Source organism: Cyrtonyx montezumae, unplaced genomic scaffold, assembly GCF_038088225.1.
Source record: "Cyrtonyx montezumae isolate F1298 unplaced genomic scaffold, pur_monq_1.0 scaffold_19, whole genome shotgun sequence".
Lineage (NCBI taxonomy): Eukaryota > Metazoa > Chordata > Aves > Galliformes > Odontophoridae > Cyrtonyx > Cyrtonyx montezumae.
The window spans coordinates 4057448-4084129 of record NW_027071925.1 but is presented as its reverse complement, the minus strand read 5'-3'; the positions used below and the strand labels follow the sequence as shown (position 1 = coordinate 4084129).

General features: G+C 43.4%; 1 protein-coding gene across 1 annotated transcript; it reads right to left on the bottom strand.

Annotated features, from left to right (window-relative positions):
* Positions 1-511: 511 nt before the first annotated feature.
* CCDC57 (coiled-coil domain containing 57) lies at positions 512-21398 on the bottom strand. The gene is given in 13 exon segments (XM_065735245.1): positions 512-769; positions 7302-7524; positions 7889-8008; positions 10013-10149; positions 10446-10668; positions 11932-12032; positions 13178-13412; positions 14032-14188; positions 15149-15349; positions 15992-16037; positions 16040-16184; positions 17472-17580; positions 20813-21398. Coding segments are annotated over 13 exon segments (2301 nt in total). The 5' UTR covers positions 21190-21398; the 3' UTR covers positions 512-542.
* Positions 21399-26682: the final 5284 nt, after the last annotated feature.

The following is a 26682-nucleotide window of genomic DNA, read 5'->3' as shown; positions in this document are numbered from 1 at the left end:
TTCCATCTTCCGCTCCCCCATGCTCTCTGAACAAGTGGAAAGGATGGCAGAAGATGAGAAACGATGGAGGGAAGGTGTGATCTTTTCAACCCCCCTTTTTTTCAAGTGCTAAGATAGCTGCACGGGATTAACGGTTGCATCGCTAATTGTAAGAAAACAAGTAGGTTGATGCATCCCACTTCTGAGCTTAAATCGCATCTATGGTTTCTCAACCAATATTTCCTAAAGACCTGGAAGCCCTGCCTGAAGGCACAAGGATTTACATATGTATTAACTGGGCATTTCCAAATCCATGATGCAAGCAATATCGAACATATATAATTAAAATAAACCAGTATTAACAGTGAAGACTATAATCTCACCACGTATGCAGATTAACCCTTTATGTTGGCTGGCAACACGAAGCAGGGTTTGTTTTCTCTTCTGTCCTCAAACATCCCAACTTGACATACAAAAATGAGCAGCGAAGCAACATTTAGATCCAATTTACATAATTTAATGCAAGCGAAGAGCAGATGCAGAACTTGCTGCCAACAAATAAATCAATCTTTAATATTGTAGTTGCGGATTTTTGCTACTTTAGGAGAGATTTTTCGTTTTGTGGGATACGTACAGGGTAAATTCCTGGACTTCAGCTTCTGCTGAGCCTCCAGCTTGGTACCTCTGATTGCCAGATGTGCTTCGGGTGTTTCACGCCGACCCGTAGCATTGCTGCGCTCCTGACTTTCTCCAAGTTGCTTGGTTGAATGTGTAATTTCCAACTCCAGTGCTCAAATGTATAAAGAAACAAACAAATCAATAAAGGCACTTTGTGCTGGTGTTTACATTTAACCATGTGCAACTCAAGCACCACCTACCCGTTCAGCTGATTTTAAACATCAAGTTTTACATGTTTTCTCTCCCCTGTGAGAGAAGACACAATACCTACATATTGAATAACACAAGGCGATCTTAGCCCTACCTACTCCCATATTGTGAAATGGTGATGAAGGAGTTGGCTGCAATCATTTGATCTCTTTCAAGAAACCACCAGGAGCCATGAGAGCTGTAGTAAAATGTGTTAGGAGAAGCCCAATCCAAAGGGCTCAAAGGCAGCTCTGTGAGCTTGGCAAAGCTGCCTTACTACTGTCATTGTGTGGTTTTTGTTTGTTTTCCTTTTCTTTTGCACAGGAAGGCATTTGCAGTGGAAATCTTTATTTTCTGTGTGCTAGAGCAGACTGAAAATGCAGTACCTTTGGTTGGGAAGTGCAGAGATTGGTCTTAGTGCTGAAGGGAGTCTGTCTTGCATAATTCTCAGACATATGACTCTCACATAATTCTTTGAAAACAACTGTCTACCTCCAATGAAATGAACTTCAGCCTTATCACAGCTTTTACTACATAAGATAAGTGGAACTGGTCAATCACAGCATTCACTGTATGCTATAAGTGATGTTTACAGGTGCTTGGCTCCAGCCACTTAATCCTTATTTTTAAGTGCACTGAGATTTTAACTTCAGATTTATAGGGAACCAAAGCTGACAGCAGCAGGCAGAACATACTGGTGATAATACTCACTGCAGCACTCTGTATTAGTTGGAAATGTTTAAAACTGATGGCTTCCAGACCCAGGTACGGCATGAGAAATGTATGAAAGACATCACAGAGAGGTAATTAGCAGAAGGTAAATTCTTATAGTCAACAGAACAGGGTGGGAAGTCCAAACAGGACTGGACTTGGATAAAAAGAAAACACATTCTTTGATGTTTGGGATGAATTAATCTATTGGGGGTTTATAGCTCTACGCAAAACACGATGCTGCGCCCAGCGTCAGAACATGACACTGAAATCATTCTTGTGTTCAGGCTCAGATTGAAGCAGTTGTTCCCTTATGAGTCTGCAACATCTGTGCTGGGTTGGCCTGCTGCCATTTGTTATTACAGGTGGCAAAAACGCAGTGGGCTCTTGTGCCATCGTTATGCAATGTTGTTCAGCTTGCCACCTCGTGGTTACCTACAGAGCAGGAGACACTAAGGAGAACTGATGCTCAAACTCATGGAAGAGCTTTGGGTACATTGCCCTTCATGGAAAAAGGGCTTGCATGGTCTGTAAGATAATAAAGCAGAATTTCACGAAAACATCAGCACTTTGGAGCAGAGCAGGAGGCACTGTTTGGGAAGGAATGGATACAGCTTCAGAGATTATTTTTCTTGAACAGGAGCCACAGCAGAATGAGATTATCATTTGACATCTGAAAAAACAGCAGTGGGTAGCTCCATCATCACCCGGCCAGCACTGCTTACTGGCAGTCTGGTTTTGCAAGACCCTCTCAGTTTTTAAGGATCAATTCAAATCAGGGCACAACTTGCAGACACCTTGTGGGAGGCCCTACAACTATAGATCCAAAGGCAAAGCAACCAAGTGCCAATGCACCACATGCATCCCTTCCTCTGAGGTCTTCTCTATGCTTGTCTCCTGGCACTAAGGATGTTACAGTTCTAACTATTAAAGTCTGCTTAGGTATTTGGAACAACAACACAGAACAAAAGCATTTCATGTGGCTACTGAAAAGTTTTGGGCAGACAAAAATACAGAAATGCAAACAAATCAAACTGCATCTGGCAAGGTTAGTTCTACAGAGCAGAAAAAGACAAAGAACCAGTGCCCCAGAATTAGAAATGCTGTTTGAAGTGAAACGTCCTGAGCAAACTCTGAATAAAGACTTTCCTCTGGTACTGGCTCTGCTTGGTATTGTTCACATGTCCAAAGGACCTTGAATAAAATCAGCAGGAATATACACAGTAGCAAGAAATTTAAATGCAGTATCTCGATTACCACACACAAACAAACAATCAATCAGATAAGGACTGAGGCCTCAAGCCTATAAATCACTTTCAGAAGTGACCTCGCTACCAAGAGCACAGCAGAGAGCCCAAGTTGCTTTTGAAAATGGACCCAAAAATGTCGTGGTGAAATGCTGAATGTATCTTCTACTGCGTTTGTGCTTACAGTCAGAGATCAATATTCCCTAATTCTTATTTTTTATGATTTGTTGCTGTCGTTCAGATCCAGTTCCCCAAATGGAAAATGTAATTTAAAAAACGAGTCCCTAGCTATTGCTTGTGTCTAACTGTGCTTCGGAAAGAACACCAACTCAAACAGGTTCCTGTTCAGCTGAAGAATGTTGAAGCGAAGAAAACGTAACCAGAGGATTAGTTAATATTTGTGAAGCACTTCAAAGATGAAAAGTTTTATGCAACAGAAGAGAAATCGGGAGTCTTTCTTTAGCCCTTCTTAGAGTTAGAATGAAGCAAGAGCTAGAGCACTCTTTCTGTTTGTTAATGTTTTACTGGATTCGCACTCGGCCAGCTTTTTACCCACATGGATTGCTCTTAGAACTGTCAGTGATGTCAAAGCTGTTGAAATTCTGTCTAGTGTGGAAACACTTAAGATAACTTTTGATCCGTAAAGTATAGAGTTTCAGAGGCAAAGCTCTGCAAGTAACAGTGAGAACAGTGGTTAAAAGAAACTCCAAGTTAGGTACTAAACCAAAGAACTTACTATGCTTTAAAACATCTTCTCTTTCTTAGGCTACCATGTAAACTCAACTAATTACCCCAGGACCTCTGTAGTGAATGGCAGTAGAGGTGGGGGGTTCTCCAAAGTACAGAGGGACTGTCTGCCAAAATCTGAGTCCTACTTTGGCATGGAAAATACCACATTTCACTGACTCCAAAAGTGTATAAAGCAAGCAGGGACATCCTAAGTGCAGACACAGCTTACCTTATGTCCCCTCTGCACTAACCTCTGTCTCTGCTGACCCAAGGAGACATAGGTGATCAGGAGCAATTCACGTGGTAACACAGAGCACCTCTCATACTACTGGCCATACCCTGTGGTCTTATGGTCAAACTTTACTAGGTGATGCTTGCCTTTGAAAAAATTGCAGCTTGAACAGAAGCTAATCACACTACTGCGTGTGTGTGCCAGGATTTTGAGAGGCAAGCATACAGCTCTATTGACGAGTAACTTGCTTTAGAGGATGGCTGTTGGATGAAGTCAATAGTGACTGGAAAATGGGAAATATCACTCCTGTTTCTGAGAAAGAGGCAAAAGAAGATCCAGGAAGCTACAGGCCAGTGAGCATCTCATCTGTGCCTGGGAAGGTCATGGAACAGGTCCTCCTGGATGTTGTGAGATAATGAGGTGATCCAAGACAGTCAAGACAGCTTCACCGAGGGCAGACTGTGTCTCACCAATGTTGTGGCCTCCTGTGATGGAGTGATGGCATCAGTGGACACAGGAAGAGCAACTGATGTTATCTTCCTTAACAAGTGGCCTTTGATATGGTCCCACAACATATTCTTAATTCTAAATTGGAAATGCATGCAGTAGAAAGGTGGACTATTTGGTGGATAAAGAATTAGTTGGATGGTTGCAGCCAGAGGATTGCGGTCAATGGTTCTATGTCCCACTGGAGGCCGGTCACAGGGGGTGTCCCCTCATGGTCTGTCCTGGGACCAGTGCTTTTCAACATCTTCATCAATGATGGAGACAGTGGGATTGATTGCACTCTCTGTAAGTTTGCAGGTGACACCAAGCTGAGTGCTGCAGTTAATACAACAGAAGGAAGGAACACCATGCAGAGGGACGCAGACAAAGCAGGAAAGTAGGCTGACACGAATGTAATAAGATTAAAAAAACAAAGTACAAAGTGTTGCACTTGGGCTGGGGCAATCCCAAACACAAGTATGGACTGAGAGAAGAACTTGAGAACAGCCCTGTGGGAAAGGACATCGAGGTCTTTGTGGAAGAAAAGCAGGACATGAGCCAGCAGTGTGTGCTTACAGCCAAGAAGGCCAACAGTATCCTGGGCCTATGCTCCTTCCAGCTCCCTTATTTCTATTTATCTTAAGAGTTAGCACACAAAAATAATATTTAATCCATCTCATTTGTATAGCACAAACTAAAAATTAGCAGGTAGAGCAAGGAGAGAGAAATTGAATGTATTTTTTAGTCTCTGACTTTCTTGGAAGTTTCCATGAGCTCAGAGTTTGATGGTGAAATGAACAAAGTACGTAACAGTCCATTTCAGTCACTCAGCATTAGCACACGTCATCAGCATCCCAAAACATATGGAGTCACTGCACTGTGTCACATGTTGGAAGTATAGCAAACTGTGGGGCTCATTTGATATGCCAACTTGCTGACGTACGTGAAAAAATCCGGGATGAAGGAGGATCAGACAATAATTACCACACTACATCTCTGGCTGTTTCACCAGAAATGCCCACAAAACACAGTTACTGCTATGGCAGATTTGTACAGCACTGAACTCATTAAATAAATGCTTGAATACGCAAGTAGACTCACTTGCCTTTGTTCCAAATCATCTTATGTTACTGAGCTTTCAAGTCTGCAAGTGCATCACTTGTACCTGACAGACAACTACCACGTTGCTCCATGTCAGTAACAGTTCTGTGCACTGTAGCCACGTGCTTCATGGATATAACAAAGTGAACTGGTTTTGTTTTGTTTGGTTTTTTTTTAATTATTTTTTCATTTTAAATTCTTTTTATTTTCTAAAGTGAGAATTCCAACTAGTAGAACTGAGGATACCATTTGGAAAATTCCTTGGTGGAGAAATAACATATATTTTTAATTTTGTATTGAAATCTTGTTCTTGCAATGCAACATTTCAGGGTCTGCATGCAATGAATAATCTCCACTCTTAAACCCTTTGGGGGTAAATCTGGATGCAGAGATCAAATTAAGGTTATTCTCCAGAAACTGTTACCCCTCATTGATGTCACACATATTTTGCTTTGGCAGTATCACCTTTCCCTTTTGCTGTTCTCTAGATCCTCAAAAATCTACAGTAAGTTTTGCAATGGTGGCTGGAAATTTCCAGACATTAAGAAACTGATGTCCTTGTAAGGCTGCCAGTTGCGTTGCATCACGCACAAAGCAGCATGAAACTGCATGGCACTATCAGTGTTTCAAAGACATCCTTTTGCTTATCCTGTCAATAGAGGCCTGACCTGAAATACTCTTCCTCTTTCAATCCCAGCCCCACAAGAACAGCACATGGACAGTAACTCTCATCACTACATCATTCTAATCCTACAGTTCTGTCAGTTTGGCACTGTGGTGTACTGCTGTAAACAACTGCACTTATAATCTATTTTTCATTTTGAAAGCCCTGTTAGGTGTTACATACTGTCATTCTTTTTTTCCAAGAACATGTGCTTTTTTTATCACGGTATAACACTGATAAACGTTCAGTCTATGCCTTGGGTCTTATCTTCTCCCACGGCAACCCTATTACTGTCTGACCTGTAAAGTTAGGACTGTCTCACGTGAAAGGTTTTGAGTCTATTTTTACATTTTTTATTAATGATCCAGCTTAGAATCATAGAATGGTTTGGAAAGGACCCTCGAAGGCCATTTGGTCCCACCCCTGCACTGAGCAGAGGCACCCACAGCTCCAGCAGTGCTCACAGCCCATGCCTTGACTGTGTCTGTCTGCAGGGATGGGTCACCTCCACCTCTCTGGGCAACCTGTGCCACTGCCCCACAGCCCATGGCGTAAGAACTCCTCCCTTAGATCCAATGTAAACTTCTCTTTTAGTTTGAAACCATTTCCCCTTGTCTCATCTCACCCTGCTAAAGAGTGTGTCCCCTTCTTTCTTACAGCCCCCATTTACATACTGAACTGCTGCTGTCAGTCTCTTCTCCAGGCTGAACGACTCATTGCACTAGACTACAAAATACTGGTAAATAACCAGCCCTAGTTCAGCATGCCTGCAGCATACACAGTGCTACACTCATCATCTCACTTCTACCCTCTAGGTCTCAGTACATTAAGAAGTATTGTGGCCATTACGCTGCCATAAAAATAATCATTAAGTGAGGATTTCTAACATTACAGTTTGATCTGATAGTCCCCTAGCAACACATGGACTGCACAGTTTTCAGACAGACACTTTCATATGCACCCCAAATAGAGTTTAGATTATGTCAAAGCAGAAGGGTATTGCAATTCCACACGAGATTTTAAAAAGCTGAGAAATATAAGTAGTATTTGTGACAGTGGCAATAACAGCAGGGAGCTGTACATTCATTCTAAATGGTTGAATAACTCCAATGGCAAGAGTAAAAGTGCCTTAAAGTAACTGATTGGATCATTAGATTCAGATCACAGCACTGTAACACCAGGAGTGCTAATGTAAAAATGGGAGTGGAAAGGGGCAGAATCAACTCTTACACTTGTATTCTTCTAGAAGAGTTAAATACTATGATTATTTGCAAAGCATGCTTACCTTGTTCAGTGTTGTTTTGAGGACTCAGAGAAGAGCTTGATCCCATTTCTAAAGTTTGCCAAATACCTTGGCACAAACTGCGTGCTCTAGATGAAGAAATCCAGACTTGCTGGGCTTGACCAGGGCTCTCCTTGGGTGGCTGACTTTGAACCACCTTTGAGGATGTAGCAGCTGCCTTTTGTTGCTTTGGCCCATAATTTCCAGCAGAGGAATCTGGCTGAACCTGTGCAAGTTCAAATGCCATCTTATAAAGATACATACTTTTCACTCTAAAGACATCTGAAAATGCTTTAACACTCGTGGTCTTAGAAAGATAGAAGTCTTTCAGCACAGAAGCAAGATTGGAAAAGAAAATTCCTGATTTAAATTTTGAAATGTTGTACAAGGAAATGAATGTCATGGAAGTGATTGAGATACCCTGGCTTATTGAGCATTAAATAGAATAAAGCTCTCTTACAAATACTATTTCGTAGGAACAAAGCATAACTTAGTAAATGTATACATCTCTCAGCAAACAATAGTTGAGGGACTCCAGTTGGAAAATCCAACTGAAGACAAATCAGACTGATGATAAAATTGCACTGTACCTCAGCAGACAGTGGTTCTGTTTCTTCTCCACAGCTGCTTGGAGCTTTTTCTCCCTTGAAGGTGGGGTGGGCAATTACAGAAGAGACCCTGGAGAGGTGCTGTTGCTTTGCATACTGCAGCTCCAAATACAAAATATTACATTAACACAAATAACTCACAGCCTCTAGAAATCATGCACTTAAAGTTCATTTTGGGGCTACACTACCAGATTTAAAATAATCAGGTATAAATCATACTAAGTAAAAATAAATCCCTGTCAGATCAACAGGGCCAAAGTGTCCTCCCAGGAAAACTATTCGTTTTGTTCAAGATCTTCATTTTGTGTTACTGCTTTTACTATCAACCTGCCTGTTACTCATGTTTATGTTGCCAGTGTCATTCTTCACTTTCGTTTTGTTCCATGATTAAATTACAGAAGAAAAAAATACGAAAGTATGGTGGGAAAAAGGAAAAATAAAAATGAGCAACAGCCACAGAAAGGTGCTTTCTCAGTGAGTTACAAGAGAACTAAACTAATTATCCCTCAGTTCCCTCAACTTTCAATTTGTAGAACAAATAAACAGAAAACAAAAAGAGCAGTGCTTGGAAGCTCAGCTCGGAGATCAGCTTCAGCTGAAGGGTTGGCTTCTCAGTGGGGTTGTTCTGGGTTAAAAACAGCCTGGAATGAGAATACTGATGATGAACAACTTCAAATGGAAGAAGGGACATCCTTTCTTTTAGTTCGGACAAAATCCAGCATGTCTGTTACAGACATTACCCCAAAAGTCTCCACAGCTGGAAGAGCCTCACTGATAGCACTTCACCCAAGACCTCCAAGCAATCCTGGTGTGGGAAATGCAGGATTACTTCTGGAGTCCACACACCAACTGGACACATGCAGTCAAATGCTAACTTTCAGCAAACCATGGATTTTCAAAGTGCATTTGTTTTTACAAAAGGAAGACAATATATTTTTATGACTTTTAGAAGAATGTAGGAGACAAGAGAGGTCAGAAAAAATAGAAACTGTAGAAGAAGTAGTAGAAGGACCACAGCTGCACTGGAGCAAGTGCAGCAAACAGCCCAAAAGATGATGAATGGATTGGAACATGTGCTGTGCGCACAAGAAGAGGTTGGGGAATCTTGCCTTGTTTAGCCTCCAGAAGAGATATGTCAGGAGGGATCCTACTAACATGCCTAATTACCTGGTGAGGAAGGTGGGAAGAGGTAAAGACAACTGAACCAGGCTCTTCTGAGCAGTATATAGCAGAAGAACAACAGGAAGGAAGTAGAAAATTAAATACAGGACGCTTCACTTGACCACAAGGGAAAACCAAACCAAAACAACAGAATCACTGCTAAACCCCACTCCTCTTTACTCAGTGCTGGCTCACTGAAACCAGTGACCCAGAGAGTTTCCCAGAGGAAGTATTTCCCCAGCTGAACTTGGTTAATAATTCTACAGGAGTTCCATGCCTCAGAGCAACAACCTCACCCCCTTTGACAGAACATTGTTTGCTGCCCTCAAAACCACAACGGCAATCAGCTGCTCTGACACAATCCTCACAGGAACAAATCTCCTGATCAATTAAGTAAAGTACATAGTGAAATCTTGACTCCAGTGAAGTCACTGGGAGGTCTGCCACTAACTATTGGGAGAGCCAGGTTTGATCTACTTGACTCTCTCAGGAAAGCTGCAATTTAACTCTTAAAAATTATATTCCAGTTACAAAAGACTACAGATCTGGTAATTATGCATTTTGCCTTCATAAATGGGAAATGTGCTGGTGCAATATTTTGGACAAGGGGGATCAAATACTTGGAAGTATGCTCACTGATCGATCATTTTCAAGTCTCAGAGCACACTGCAAGTCCTTCAACTGGCCTTATTTTGCTCATTTACCATTAAGCTTTATGAAACTCACACTTGTAGTTCAGGATTGTGCATCAACATGAGTGTTTTTCAAGTTTCTTAGATAAAAACAATGATTTTAAACAGTGAAGATCCAAATAGAACCCCACAACTACCAATCTTCCCAGGTACCAAGAAAGGACTTGAGCATTTGAATGTAGAATTTTAGGGAAAATGATATCAATTGGCTTAACACTCCATGATCACCACAATTCCAAGGGTGTGTGATTACCTGTGTTATGAGCTTGTGTTGCAGGTGCCTTAAAGATGAAAGCTGACACTGTGTTCTTTTGACAAGCTCTCTTGGAGAAAGGCCGTCAGAGCCAACACAAACTGTGCAGCACTTAGGGCTAGTGGGATGCCAAAGTCCTATAAAAGAGAAAAAAAAAAAGATGGAGGAAAGCATTCTCTGCTGTTATTTTCACTATGACATTTCCAGCAAGAGTTGTCTTCTCACTGGAGATGGATTCAGTGCCATGTGAAAATGGGTCTAGCATTGTTTTTCCTTTTTCCTCTGCTTTACTGACAAAGTAATGCAGCTCAAGGATCAGTCAGTGCAGCATCTTCCTTTTGTATTAAAATCTAGCTCTCTCTAGCACAAAGAATGAACAAACTCAAGGGTTTTATTTTACATGGGTAAGCTAGCACTACAATACATTTATTACCTTCCTTCAGTATCATTCCAAGATCTGTTCTGTGTCCCATTTCTATCAGCTGCTGCTTCTCTTGGCTCAGGACTGAGATCGCTCTCGCTGCTTCCTTCAGTTTATTTTGTGTTCCTTGTGGAGTGCAGCTGACACCACACTGCACACCACCACCAGGACAGCACTCATCTGAGGCAGAGCCAAAATCTATCATCTCTTTGTCCATAACTCTGTTATTTGAACCCTGAGAACACAGATAAGACTTATAAAAATATTTTGAACATGTTGTCTGCATGTTTAAGAGTTCGGTGCATACATGCCTCAGAAAGGAGCTGAAAGCAAAGTGTGAATCTGAAGCCTACAGCCTGTTGTTGAGAGCCCGTTTCCAAGATTTTGCTAGCAACGTGGGGCACATTAAACCACAGAAGAAATCAATGACACAGTTTGCCCAGAGAGAGGTGGTGGTGCCCCGTCCCTGCAGACAGCCAAGGTCTGATTGGACGGGGCTGTAAGCACTGATGGAGCTGTGGGTGCCCCTGCTCACTGCAGGGGGTGGCACCAGACGGCCTTTAGGGTCTCTTCCGACTCCAACCATCCCGGGTCTCTATGAAATCCCCGTGACACGGGGGGAGCACAGTCCGCCCGCTCCGGTACCCCGCGACTCCCCGTCCCGAAGCCGCGTGCTCCAGTGCCGCACTGCCCCCTAGCGGGCGCCTGGGGAAACGCAGCGCCGCGGCGCGCAAGAGCCGGGACGGCACCGTGTCATAAACGGGGGGGGGTCGGAAGGGACTCTAAAGGCCATCTGTCTGTCCCCATCTCACAGCCCCTTTAGGGACTGAAGGCCGCTCTCAGCTCTCCCCAGAGCCCTCCCTTCTGCAGGCTGCACAGCCCCAGCCCTCAGCCTGTTTTCATAAAGCTGTTCCCACCCCTGGGAGCACTTTAGTGACCCTCCTCTGGCTGTGCCCCAACAGGTCCACGTCTGTCCTGCACTGAGGACTCCAAAGCTGGACACTGAGCTCCAGGTGAGGTCTCACAGTGCAGAGCAGAGGGGCAGATCTGCTCTCTGACCTGCTGGCTACACTGCTTTGGGTACAGCCCAGGATCCCGTTGACTTTCTGTGCAGAGGGGGCACAGTGCTGGCACCACCAGTGCCCCCAAGTCCCTTTCAGCTCCATCCCTACATCCCCCGGCTTGTGCCAGCAGTGGGGGTACTCAGGACTATAAGTACTATAATACTATAAGTACATCACCACTAGCCACCTCATTACAAGCACACTGAAAGATTTTAAGTATTAATTATATATATAAAAAGCTTGAATAATCAGGACTGTCAAAATTAGAAAGAATGAGCAGGCTCAGCTGAAAAAAACAATCACTGCTGGTTCATTGCTAACTGACCACATGAGAGTGCATAAATTGCATTTTTAGTATTTGTTCAAACAAAAGTAATGTGCTGTTTACTTAATTACACACCCCCCTCTTTTAGCTGGTTGAAACCTCTTCATACCTTTTCTGTGCCTGGTTTTACTACACAGCCCAAGTTAGCCAAGTCAGCATTCACACTGCTCGACATGGCTCTCCCTGAAACTTGGTCTGTGCACAAGGAACCTAGATAAAGAGAGAGGAGAATAATGTGAATGTACACTTTTATATTCAGTTTAGGTCTTCATAGCAACCTTTTTACTCAGCTGCACCACATGTACATGTCAGTAGATCACATATGAGAAAACTCAAACTGTGGGTAAGGAGTACACAGACAGAAGATGTTTTTCTTCTTCCAGAAGTGAATGACTTAACAATAATAATAATAATAAGTTGAGACTCAGTAGAACAAGAGCAGCTTGGATGTAATAGTTTTTTTTTGGTACAGTGGGGAAAAAAATATTAAAAAAATCAATAAATAGAAATTAATACTAAAAAAATGCTTCCTTTACTTCCAGAGTCTGAGCATTTTGATTAATGTGGGGAATGCAGGGGAAAGGACAGAGGACTCCTCCAAACCAGAAGTACTCCTCCAGGTTATTCTCTCATCTTAAACACTGAAGATTTAACATTACAATCTTTTTCAGAGATATTGAATAAAATCCCCATATATTTTTAAGGGATAGAAGAAGTATTATTCTAGTTGAATAAAGAATTTCAGGCAAAGGTGAAAAAAAATGTAATTAATTTTTGAAAACTCATATTTACCAGCTGACAAAAATGATCTTGGAGACTGCTGAACTACAGCAGCCATCAGTCTTCTCTATTTTGGACTGTGTCTTCCAAAACCAGAGGACCAACTTTCACTAACTTCTATATAAAAGAACTATTCTTGTTGTTTGTTTGTTTGTTTTTAATTTAAAATCAAAATAGTTTCTGCTTTAATTGTTTATTAAGTCTCCTTTTTTAGCAAGGCTAGGTGTGTGCTGGTGCCAAACTAAACCAAACTTGACAAATGCTCATTAATTTAGTATGAAATAGATCTAACTGTAGTGGATGCACCTTTCTTTGTTCTGTCAGCCTTGACTTTCCCATAGGGAAAACAAGAAAAAAGAAGATGGATGTTTGTAGTTAGTGATAGATTAAATGTTTCCATGGAAAGCTAACCAAACCAATTGGTCACACAGCACTTTGTGATAGTGTTTGGTTGAAAGGAATGCAGCTTAAAGTGTTACACATTTTTAACAGCAAGATGTTTTAAAATCGTGCTGTCACCTAAGAAAAAAGACACCTAAGAAAAGACAGTTCCACAGCCAGCTGTGTGACAGCACCTTCAGCCCTTCCCATCGGGACACCAGCAGTGAGCAGTGAGACCTCTGCAGCATGGCCAGGGGCAGATTGCTCTCTCTGAGGCAGTGAGGACGGTGTCTGCTCATCCAGACTCTCCATTTCTCTCCTCATCTGTGCAATCACAGCCCGAAGGTTGGCGTTCTGCTCCTGCAGCTTTTGTATCTCTGAGCCAGGAATATCTTTCCTGAGATAACTTTTATTATCAGATTGAGATGTCTGTAAAATAAAAGCAGAGCATGGTAAAAACCTCCACTCCCGAGCAACGCTCCCTCTGTAAGAGATCTTCCCTTACATGTGCCTTCACATGTCAGTGTATGAGTTTCAAACTTCAGAAACAAGTGTTTCCTCTGTACCCAAGGATTTATTGGGTAACTGGTCATTGAGAATTGCTGTTAGCAATCAGTGTAACTGTCTCCAAGCAATAAATGTGTTAATACTGTATTTCATTTTTCAGAAGCAGCAGCTCATACACCTCACAAAATAGAGGTGTGGGGTTTTTGTTGTTGTTTCCCCTCCCACCCTCCCATACAAAATCCTCTGAGTTTTCCAGGACTAATATTATTCCCTTGACAGAACTGAAGCTGTATTGTGACCTATGAAGCTCTCTTTGGCCTGGTGCTGCCCTGACAAGACTTCTTTCTGCTTCAAAGCCAAAAGAAGAGCACTCTCACCTCCCAGGCTGCCCTGACTTCATTACAAAGCACATAAGGCATCTGTCAGGGATCACCCATGACAATTGTTCTGGTAATGCTTCACTCAAGGAAAACTATGATGTGACATATTCCACAGATCTATGCAACAAATAGTTCCTAAATAGCTAATTTGAACTTCTCACCTGTTCTCCTGCTAAACACAGATTTGGTGTTAGATCCTCTGATTTCTGATACTGATGGTTTTCAGCATTCCCACATTGCTGCCAGTCCAGCTCTGTGTGGGTTTTACGCTGTTCCAGAAGTGGTCCTTGCTCAGCTGCCATCAGCAGCTGTTTATACCTATGATACACAGAGCAAAGCAGTTGAATTCAGAAAATGGAAGTATTTAATACTTTTTTTTTTTCCTGGTACTGTGTCGTGTTCAAAGACTCAGCCTTCCTTTCTTCCTTCTTTCTTCCTTGTCCCATTTTCCACCATATATATTTTGTTACATTCATACTCTAAAATAATTTCCCAGGACCAGACACCTGTTGCCTTTCCTTGAGCTGAGCCAGAGAATCAGCCATGAAGCTGCATGGGGTTGATGCTCTGCAAGCTTGGAAACCTGCACTATGCATCAAACACACACTCATGCTAGAAGCATTCCATCCCATGATCTTAGATAGCCTGTATCCTTCTTAAGTGACAGGTCAGCACAGCAGGGAATGCCATTATCTTGAGCCTGCCATCCAGTGAGGAGAATGTGCAGTAGGAATGAATTACTAAGGCAATAACAATACATTTTGGTGTGACCATATTGCAACCAAATGCAAGCAGACAGCTTGACAGAAGAAAGGATTTACATTTGAGCACTTACAATCAAGAAATTATGGTCAGATTTCCATTCACACCTGGGAATAGGCTTGTTAACATGACAAAACAGCACAAAGGCATCCTCTTACTTGAAAAAATAGTTCTGTGGATCTGAAAGGTTTTATTCCCCATCAATCTGCCACTGCTGCTTTTTAAACACAAGAATACACATCTAGTGTCCCTACCTGTAGTGATGTTCCACTTTCTCCACCAGAGATTCCCAGCTTTGTTTCCAGTAATGCAGAATAGCTTTCCAACCACACCTTTTTCATGCTCTTTGCTAACAATTACAGTAGCCCTTTTGTAAATGGAGATTCTCATTTACATATGGCACCATATATTACTGTGAGCTTTTCCTTTAAACAGTTTGGGCCCAAATCTGTTAAGTATGATATTCTGAATTTCTTTCTTCAAAACTTACAAAAGAAGAAAAATCATGTGGCTCACTTCTTAACAAGGGCATCTTTCTCTCTTGCACAAGCACTGTGGTTCCCTTCTTTCCTGCACAGCTTCAATTCCAGACTTTTCTGTCTCATCTGTAGTTCTCTAATCTGTTTCCTCAACTTTTTAAACTGTTTGGTTGGAGCTTCTTTCATTGAAGCTGACACTGCATCCTTTTCCTTACCAGCATGAGATGGTTCTTCCTCCCTGGAATGTGCAAAGAGATAAAGTGAGCTTTTAAGCAACACAAAGGGCATTCATTTTTGCACTGTTGATTTATGTTATCAATTTTGTTTGAGTGAATTCCAAAAATCATTGCCCGAAGTGGCAGAAACAGAAGAGATCTTAATTGCAATTTACCACGGGATGTTATATTTGTGATTAGCACAAAACAAAAACAAACAAACAAAAAAACCCTATGTCCTCACGGGGATTCAATGAGCAAAAAATAATTCAAATAAAAGCAACACTAATGCTCTGATGTGAATAAGTTGCTTTCTGTCACCGTACTAGCACTCCATCTAGCTCCCTGAGAGAAGAATAAAGCTGAACAGAACATTAGACACTGAAAATAACTACAATCTGTAAGTGGGAAGAACTATGTTTTTCCATTATATTCATTGCTTGGAAGAAGTACTCTTTTTTCATTAAAAGCAGAAGATAGCATTGAGCCATTGGAACTTTGGGATTGAGCTGAAATACAGGCTACATAGCAGATGCTTCACACAAAGGGCTAACTCTTCCTCTTATAACCATATCTGTTACTAGATCAATTAGTTCATGTACACCATCTGGAGCTGCTGCTGCAGCAAAAAAGTAAAAAGAATGTGTGGAGAGAAATTTGCAAACCAGTTTACTCTGATTGTAATACAGTTTGTATAATGCCAGACATTCTCAGAGCTACAAAACCATTTAATTCCCAATTCTTGTACTTGTCCTCTTTCTCCAGTTGCAAATTAACCACTTCTGCTGCTTGTGGTGATTCTGACACCTGCATTCCAGTCTCTCTGGAGGCCTCCAGTTCTCTGGTCAACAGTTTCACCTAAGATAGAAAGACAATAAGCATAAGAATTCTAATTAGACCAATATTTGATTTAATTTTTAAGACTTCCAGAACCCTTACGCAGCTGAAGTTTCAGCTATGGAAACAAACAAAACACTATAGGATCAACAAGGGTGAATTACTCAAAACTCAGCTAGATACTTTCCTGTGCAACCTGCTCTGGGGAACCTGTGTTTGCAGGGTTTTCTACTTGGGGATCTCCAGAGGTCCCTTCCAGTTCTGTGATTTCTACACCTATTACCTATGCTAACACTAATCCTGCATCTCTCCTTTCCTATCTATCTAAAGTTCCTTTTACACTAGTTTCTATCCCATTACTTCTTGGTTTCATATAATCAACTACAGAATGGCTTGAGTTGGAAGGGACCTTAAAGATCATCCAGTTCCACCCCCTCCTTCTGTGGGCATGGCTGCCCCTCACCAGATCAAGTTGCTCAGGGCCCCATCCAACTTGACCTTGAATGCCTTCAGGATGGGGCATCCAAAATGCTTCTGGGAAGCTTGTTCCAGAGCCTCACTGCCCTCTGACAGGTTACTGTAGCATATATGTACCATACTAAGGGCAAGGAGATCTGAATGGGAGGGTACTTAAGCTGCAATTGCCCTAACAATCTCTTTTGCCACTTTCACTTATATAATATACTGGTTTATAAATTAACCTCTTTCAACATCCTTGTAACATCATCTTAATACAAAAAGAAGGAAGGCATTGTGTTAAGCTTTTTAAATATACAGTGGTGGGAAAAATCACACCCCACCCCCAAAGTATCACAGTTGAAGGTCAAATTCCATTGCCAGTTAGTGAGACAATTGTTTTATAATGAAATGACAGCAATATAAGAGGCAGGACAGGGGAGAAGTCTTGTAATCAGGAGTACAACAAGGAACATGCATTACCCATCTTGCCTAAGGCTGCTTCTGCTTTCCAGAGGATGACCTTTTCTGCAGTTTCAAGGTTAACAAATTTAGCAGTGTGCAGCCTACATAAAGTAATCTTACACAATCTCAGATTACTATAACACATTCCCAACAGCTCCCCACAAGGGGCAGCTGCCAGACAAGTAAGGCCAGAGCTACTAAACAAGTAGTGCATACTTTTCTAATCTGTCATTATGTATCTCACCAATTTAACAACAACAACATAAAAAAGGCCAAAACAACACCAAAAAACCTTACAAAAATGCAGCAAAGTTCGATCAGAACATAATAAATAAATGATCACTGGGTGTTGTCATAGCAATATGACATTATTTCTCCATATTGTACCTGTTTCTGACAAGCAAGCTCTCCTTGCAGTTCTTGGAGTTTTCTCTCTGTGTGATGTCTCAGGCTCACACACTTTTCATGTTGATGATTTGTGTGACTGCTCTTAGACCTATAAATAAAAATAAAATGAGTGTACATTAAAGAGCATCTCTGCTGTACTAATGCTGCACATGCATGGAAAAAGTCCATTGAACAATAACACACCAGAAATAAAAGCAGCAATAATTTTCTAAAGGAACTGTGAGCCCTGACTCTTTTTTTACCTTCCTTCTACTGCTCATAGTCAGCAATCACTTTTCAGAAATCATCTTGCACGTAAGAAGTGAATAAACCTTTTAAAGTAACACGATACACGGCGGGCAAACTGTTTGATCTCCTTTTGAAAGCGTGATACAAGTTCTTCCCACGTATCCAGTTTCAATTAGAAAAGGTCACACAATATTGTATGGTTCAGTGTTATTTTTTCCTCATATAAAATATCAGTAACAGCACTCAGCTACCAAACAGCACGAGGTTTGGGACAGTGTTCCTTAAAAATCAGATGTCCTCTTCTCACACCCTCAGACATCTTCCACTTTAGCCCTTCATAGAGAGCATTCATGAAGCTCCCTGAGAATAATTCAAGCGGGTCATTTTGCCGTGATTCAAGTTACTCTCCACTCTCCCTTCTTCCCCCACTCCTCTTCATTGCACAGTTTTGGGACGTGTAGGTGTTGCCATGTAATCAAAGTCAAGTGATAACAGTTTGTCTTCAGCCCCACTGCTGTCCCTTTGGTGGCACTTGAAGAGATCTTACATGACTTATCAACCGCTGTATCAACTTTGGAGCTTGTTGAATTTGTCATCCAGTGTGATTCTCAAATGAGGAAAGACATCTTCTCCAGCAGCACAGTCCCATAAATACAACACCATCTCTTTTTGTTACAACTTGATGGACTTCACAGTACGTTATAGTTACAGTGGTACACTCTCTGTTTATTAATCAATACAGATTGGTCAGAAACCATGTAGTTGCAAGATAGTTTGGGCTAATTATTAGCTCAAAAAAACAAAAGGTAAATAAAAAAGATAAAAAAATTTGCTGTTACCAGCATGATAACATATAAAATACGCACATTCGGGACATAATTTATCTCTGGAAGTCTTGTTCAATGTCAGTTGCTTGCTTTTCTCACTTGAATACAAGGTGCTTCACAGCTCAAAAACAAATCCACATTTCTGGCTCCAATTAAAAGTCCAAGCTTATGGTATCCTGCTGTTCTCACAGTCCCCTATTAGTGCAACATCTAGAGATCCTTCTGTATCTTATCTGACTAATCCAGCAAGACATCACTTTTCTCATCAACTGCCATGAGCAGAAGAAGAGTTATAATTGTTTTTTAAAGAAGTTACCCCAAAAATTCAAAACAATGATTTCAAAATGATGAATTATGAAACCAGTCCCCAAGGAAGAAGTGTTTCCTTCTGACAATTTTTCTTCTGTTTCCCACACTGTGTTCCCCATAATCATACCACCTTCCCATCAATCGTATCATCTCCCCTGCATACACCCCTATATACTATAGGGACATGCTGTATTTTTAAGAGTACCCTTACCTTCACTTAATGCTATGCCATCTCTAACCTATTGTGAGAAATAATTGGTCAAACCACCCGAGGAACTCAAGATGCAGGAGGTGTAAAGGTCGCAGGGTGACTTCACTCTGCTCGTGCCCTAAGCATCCCTCTATCTGAACAGATAACCTTATCTCCACACAGTGCTCTCTACTGTACAAATGATGCTACTGCTTAAACCCGATGCAAGTATATCCCAGAGAAGCTACACTTGCCTTGTCCTACATACCATTCCAAGGATATCTCATGGATTCATAGCTTCACTTAGGTTTGAAAAGACCCTGAAGATCTTTAAGTCCAACCAGCAACCTGACAGTACCAAGTCCAACACTAAACCACGTTCCTAAGCACCATACCCACATTTCTCTTAAGTACCTGCAGGGATGATGACTCTACACATCCGCAGGCAGCCTGTTTCAATGCCTCACCATCCTTCCTGTGAAGGAACTCCTCCTGATTTCCAACCTAAACCACCACTGGTGCAATTTGAGGACATTTCCTTACCTCCTATCATTTGCTTGCTTGTCACCTGAGATAAGAGGCAGACACTCTCCTTGACACAGCCTCCTTGCAGGTACTTGGCAAAGTAATGACATCACCCCTCACATAAACAATTCCAGTTATCTCGGCCACTTCTTACTCGTGTTTTTCCCAACTCTGTTGCTCACCTCTGAAAGGATTCCAGCAGCTCAGTGTCTTTCCTGCAGTGGAGGGCGCAAACCTGAATACATTTCTTGAGGTGTGGTTTCATCAATCCCGGGTGTGGAGGAGCAACCGCTTCTCACTGGTCATATTATTTCTGACACTAGCCAGGATGTAATTGTCCTTCTTGGCCACCAGGGCACACTGCTGGCTCATGTTCAACCAGGTTCTTTACTGGCAGCAAGTGTTCAGCCACTGTTCCCGAGCAGGGACACCCGCAGCTCCATCATTGCTCAGAGCCCATCCCCTGACCTTTGCTGTCTGCAGGGATGGGGCACCACCACCTCTCTGGGCAACCTGTGCTACTGCCCATAGCGTCAAAAACTTCCCTATATCCAATCTAAATCTGTCCACTTTTAGCTTGAAACCATTTCCCCTTGTCCCATCCCAACAGATCCTGCTAAGGAGTCCATCCTCTTCTTTCTTATATCCCCTCTCTAGATACTGAAAGGCTGCTCTCAGCTATCCCCAGAGCCTCCCCTTCTCCAGGCAGTGTCATGTGAATGACATGTGATTGGACTTGGCACATAGATCTCGTCTGTCCATATCCCCCTGCAGAGCCTTCCTACCCTCAAGCAGATCAACCATTCCTCCCAACTCGGTGTCACCTGCAATCTGAAAGTGCACTTAATCCCCTCGTCACGATCACTGATAAAAATGCTGAACAAAACTGCTGTAATACTGAGCCCTGGGGAACACCACACCAACCAGATTTACCTCCATTCACAATGATCCCTTGAACCCATCTGTCCAGACAGTTTTTACACAGTGGACAGTATGTCCGTTCAGCCCATGAGCAGCCAGTTTCTCCAGGAGAACGCTGTGGGGAACAGTATCAAATGCTTTGCCATAGTAAATAACATTGACAGCCTCTCTCTTGTCCACTAAGCAAGTCATCTTATCCTAGAAGAAAACTGGGTGAAGCAGGAACTGCCTTTCATAAACCCGTGCTAACTGACTGGGTCTGCTCATCTGATTGTCCTGTACACTCCATGTGATGGCACTTAGGGGGATCTGCATCTCACCTGCAAAGCTCTTCCAGCTCTAACTTATGTTCTTCAAGGTTTTGTTGATAGTAATGATGAAGTTCAGCTCTTTTTCTTCTTTCCTTGACAAGAAGTTGCTTCAGTTTATCCAGCTGTATTTTAAGGTCACTGATCTCTGCCTGCTTAGCATTTTCTGCTGTTTTCAGATGAGTGAATGTGACATCATAGGATTCTAACTCTTTATCTCTTTCTTCCAAAATTCTAAGGTTATAGACAAAATCTTCTTTTAATTTGATATAATTCTCACGCATGTCATGCAGTTGCTTTACAACAACATGCAGCATTTCCTCTTGAGGAGGGAACTGGCAGTTATGTTTCTCTTTCCACCAAAGGACCTCTTTTCGTTCTTTCTCCATTTGTAATGTTGGAATAAATCTGAAGCAAAAGATTACAGAAAACAATTAAGGCTGATAACTAAGAAAAATCAACTATCTAATCACTCCCAGTCTACTACATACACAATAATTATAGCTGGATTTTAAAGTAACCTGTGAAGTTCCCTGCACCAACTGGTGTTGGACACTTTTAGATGCAGAATTTTTTTATTTCTATCACTGAATGGTCAAGGGATAATATTTCACAGTCTAATTAGTACATACTGCTACATTTTGATGCAGGGAAAATATTTTTTTCCCTTTGTACAGATGGAGCACATAGGCATATAAAGATTGAGCTGCTCGAAGGAACACTGCACTTTTCACTGAGCATTTAAGAGCCATACAACAGCAAAAGGACTGCAAAGTGTAAGAAAAAAGACACTTGGGACAAATAAAATCAAACCACATCCAGCCTTCTGCTATAATGACCTTTCCATCCACCAGCGATATGAACAGCAGTGTTGCATCTGTCTCCTCTTCCTACAGTTATCTTGATATATTTCTTGTGGTGCCCCTTTTTCCATTCAATGTGATCCTTCATCTGCTCCCCTTCTATCTCTCCCTATGGTTTGCTCTCCGTATTTCCCTTACATACAATCATAAACTCAGCAGAAGAAAAAACATTCACTCTGAGAGGTACCTCCTATATCACGGTTGATTTCAATGATAATAATAATAACAATGATGAAGTAAAATCTGCCCACATCTCCCCAGAGATCTCCCCAGACCTCTGGGATTGCAGCTTCTCTCACTGTGCTGCACTGCTCTGTGTCAGTGGTTCCAGATAATCCCGGGCAGATAAGCACAGGGCTGCAGAGAACAACAGCTCAGATGAGCACGCCTTTCACATGGTGCCACTCTAATCTCCTTAAAAGAAAGAGATTTCCAGATCAGCAAAAGCGATGCTAAAGGACACCACAATCTGAATATCATTTTCTCCTCACAAATCAACCAAACAGTGACACAATAATCTGATGGTTTATTTTTTTTTTATTTCTGCTGGTCTAGAATTTGTGTTTATCCTTAAGGCAATTAAAATGAAAATGTATTTTCTCCTCTGATCATACAATCACAGAATGGCCTGGGTTGAAATGGACTTCAAAGATCATTGAGTTTCAACCCCCTGCTGTAGGCAGGGTCAGCAACCACTAGGACTGCCCAGAGCCACATCCAGCCTTGCCTTGAATGCCTGCAGGGATGGGGCATCCACAACCTCTCTGAGCGAAAAACCCTCTGAGTGAAAAACTTCCTCCTAATATCCAAACTAAATCTGCCCTCTCTTAGTTTAAAACCATTCCCCCTTGTCCTATCACTATCAACCCACATAAACAGTCATTCCCCCTCCTGTTTATATGCTGTGAGGTCTCCCTCGAAGCCTTCCCTTCTCCAAGCTAAACAAGCCCAGTTCCCTCAACCTTCCTTCATAGGAGAGCTGCTCCAGCCCTCTGATCTCAGTGGCCTTCTTCTGGACCCATTCCAGGAGCTCTACAAGCATGTATAGGGCTTTTTGTTAGTGCTCTTTATAAGTTCATAAGTTCATAAGGTTGGAAAGGACCTATAAGATCATCTAGTCCAACCATCCTCCTATCACTATCTCTACCCAACTACTAAATTAAGTCCTTTAGCACCTCATCTAAACGCTTCTTGAACAGCGCTAGGGATGGTGCCTCAACCACCTCCCTAGGCAGGCCATTCCAGTGCCTGACCACTCTTTCAGAAAAGAAATGCTTCCTGAGGTCTAATCTAAATCTTCCCTGGCGCAACTTGTGGCCATTCCCTCTCGTCCTGTCATTACTTATCAGGGAGAAGAGGCCTACCCCCTCCTCACCACAACCCCCCTTCAGGAAGTGGCAGAGTGCAATAAGGTCTCCTCTGAGCCTCCTCTTCTCCAGACTAAACAATCCCAGCTCCCTCAGCCGCTCCTCATAAGACTTGTGCTCCAGGCCCCTCACCAGTTTTGTTGCCCTTCTCTGAACACACTCCAGGGCCTCAATGTCCTTCTTGTAGTGAGGGGCCCAAAACTTTAAATCACGCCACAGCCTGCAACGTAGCACAAATGGTATCTTTTCCTTTTTTGCGAGCAGATATAGATACTGTTCATAAAAGACACAGAAACAGATACTCATGAGCAATGCTCTGAGGCCTCTTTGCCTCTAACATGAAATGCTACCCAAATATCTGTTCTTTTTATACCTCCCTCTCAGCTCCTGTTGCTCCCAACGCCTCTGATGTCTGCCATAGTTAAAAACATTAAGTCCATCTTCCTTCCCCATCCTCCCTGACCATTTGCACATTAAAGATGAAACACATCGATGAGATGCTTTCTGGACTCTAAAGGCACTGGAGGAAACTTTGCTCAGTCTATAGCTAATGAAGTATCAGAACACTTTTGTAAAGCTCTTTAACACTCACTGCGTTAGCTAACCTGAGCCACACGCTGTAAGACAAGGCTTTTCCATCAGGAATCAAAAATAAGACTACAACCCCAGCCCATTCATTCACTGAGTTGATCAAACTGAAGTCAAGGGTTGTTCTGGAGAGAGGGGGCTGAGAAAAGCAATGCCTATTTTACAAAAGATGGCTACAAACTCAAAACTAAAAGGCAATACCTGGTGTCACCTGAAATCTGGAAAGAAACCATGAAAGGTCCTACCAAAATAGCAAAGCATCCTACCAAAATAGCTTTCCTCTCTATGTAACCTCCCCCCACTGCCATGCCTGGAACTGACAGTGCTTGAGAACTGATAGAGGCACCCTGAGGTGGACGTGTGTCACATTTAACACAAGGAATGGAGATTTTGTAGAAAAATACCAATGAGTGAAGATGAAAATAGGTTCTTATTGCAAGATCACCCACAGGCAGAGAGTGCTGTCAGGATCTATGCCCACCTCTACTGACTGCCTCTTAAACAGGCAAGAAAGGATGCACTTCCTGTAATTTCGGAATATTGCTTCCCACCATAGAGACCTGCACTTCTTAGAAATGCATTTTAGTGCAGGAGGAGAGAGCTTTTTGCCATTAAAAGCAGCAGTGCTTATAACTGCCAACTAGTTTTGGTAATGACAGTAATAGAGCTCACAGTGCAATTTTAAGTATCAATTGCATCAGTTGCCTGGAGGCAGGACGGGCAAAAGAACAGTGAAAATATATCCCATGCCATTAAAAGATGGCCAAGGAAACAGCACAGATGTGAGACTGCATTTTCCAGCAAGCACAGCTTAGCCATGCAGTGTTAATCACAAAAATAACCATCACAATCTAATAATTTTGAGCACGTCCAGGGAGAGCAGGCAGATAAATACTGACAGGTCCTCCTGTCAGCCACCATCTCAGTGCAGTGAGATCTCTATCAGCCTCTCTTAGCAAAGGAAAATGGCTCCATGGTAAATCAGTCACAGCTGTTACCCATCAAGTGTCACTTCGGCTACACAGCACTGCATTCCGTGTTTGAGATAATCGCTTTCCAACCCAAGGATGGAGCACGGTGATGCTGGAGGATTCAGAACGAATGATGGGAACCTTCAGACCTCCACCTCCTCTCAAAGGGGCTCCAATCCTTCTCGTGTCCAATCAAGTGTCCTTGAGGCGTGTCGCAGCTGCGGGCAGGGCAGGGATGGGTGAGTGGAGGGACCAGGGCAAGTGCAGAGGGAAAACAGAGAATGAAAGCGGGAGGGAAGGAAAACGTTGGGCGGGGAAGCAGGTGGGATGCAGAGTGAGGGATGGAGGGTGAGGGTCCCGCGCTGGGAGGCGGAGCGGATGGCAAGCACACTGCCGAGACCACGGCCCTGGAGGCGAGGCAGAAGAGAAGGGCGGCCCATAGAAGAAGATAACGGCTGGGACTTAGAGGCAGCAGATGGAGGGCACTTAAAGGCCGCAGGGGTGCGGGAAGACAGCGGAGAAAGAGAGAGGAGGGGGCGGTCGGCGGCTCCGCGGGACGAGCGGATGACGCGCGGACCGTGCGCAGTGCGATGGCGGCCGATCCCGGCAGCGCTGCCCGTACCGCGCCCCGCGCGTCCTCCGCCCGCAGCTGCGGCCGCGTCTCCATGGGAACCGCGCCGGGCGGCGCCAGGCCGAGAGGCGGGGTCGTCACCATGGCAACCACGGCGCCTGAAGCCCCGCCCACTTCCGGCCCCGGGCCGGCCTCTGGCGAGCCCCGCCGGCAGCCAATCAGCGCGCTGCCCCGCCCCGCCCCGCCCCGCCCCGCTCCCGTCGCTCTCCCCCTTCTTTCCCAGCGGTTTTTCGGTCTCTCACGGTTTTCACACCCGCTCTGCTACCGCCGTCATTTTTTTGCTCCTTTTGTCCCCCAGCTCATCCTCTCTGTTGACATCCGGCAGTCCTTCCTTCCTCCGCGCTGTGAAACCCACCTCTCTCCCGAGAACACGGCTTCTCCCCGAGCTCAGCCGACACGTTTCGGTCTCAGATACCACCGCCCATCTCTGCTCGGCCCTCGTGACCCCCCCTCCCCCCCCCCGCAGCACTGGGCATCGTGAAACGGCTCCGTTGGAGGGGACCTTTAAGACCACCGATAGCTCCATCCCCCGCCGTGGGCAGGGCTGACACCGTCCTGACCCGGGGCCCCATCCAACCTGGGGAACCAATAAATAATGGATACGTAAGTGCTGCTCCTGAGGCATTTCATCCATCCATCCACCCCCGAGGCGGATCGCGTCATGGACGTGACGCTGAGGAAGTTGCAGGGCATGAAGTGGAGGCATGGCGTGATTTTCCTTGAGTCACTCTGCATGACTCGCCTGTCTGGAAGCCACGAGGCAGACTTCCCGTCTCGCTCTGATGTTTCTGCATTATATAAACTGCTTTGCCAGGGAAGAGAGACTTTTCAGAAACCCAAACGCTGCGTGAATTGTTACAGTGATTAAATCTGTACCCCCACCCCCAGCGTTCAGACCAACCATCATCTCCCCCCACGTATCCCCAGGTATACCCAGTCACATAATTAATGCACACTGGTTCCCTGGGTGAGGGACCGGGAGCTCCCACCGACTCAGTACTACTCGCAGTCCGTCAGTTTTACAGTGACACAAAGATGACACTTCTACACAGCGTGGAGGTTTGGAGTGATATAGAAAGCTGTGTGTACCTAAAATAAGAGCAAAAAGCATCCTGCATTCATGGAGAGAAATGAACAGAAAACTTTTCCTTTATAACAATAAATAGGAATTTATAAAGAAGAACCAGGTTTTCGAATCTTACCAACCACGACTGAGTTTGGGAAGATTCAGCCAATGGCAGATTGCAGGCACAGATCCTCCTGCAGACTCACAGCCTCCGAGGACGATGCTTTGGCCCCGTCACTGTGTTACAGAGATGCAGCATTTAAAGTAATTTCAGGAGGAAAGAAACGCAGCTTGCTGCGTTTTGGAGATGCAGATGCTGCCCTGGGCAATGAGAGGGGCTGCTATGTGAGCCAGGGGCACTCAGCACTGAGTGCAGCCATGGACCACACTGATGGA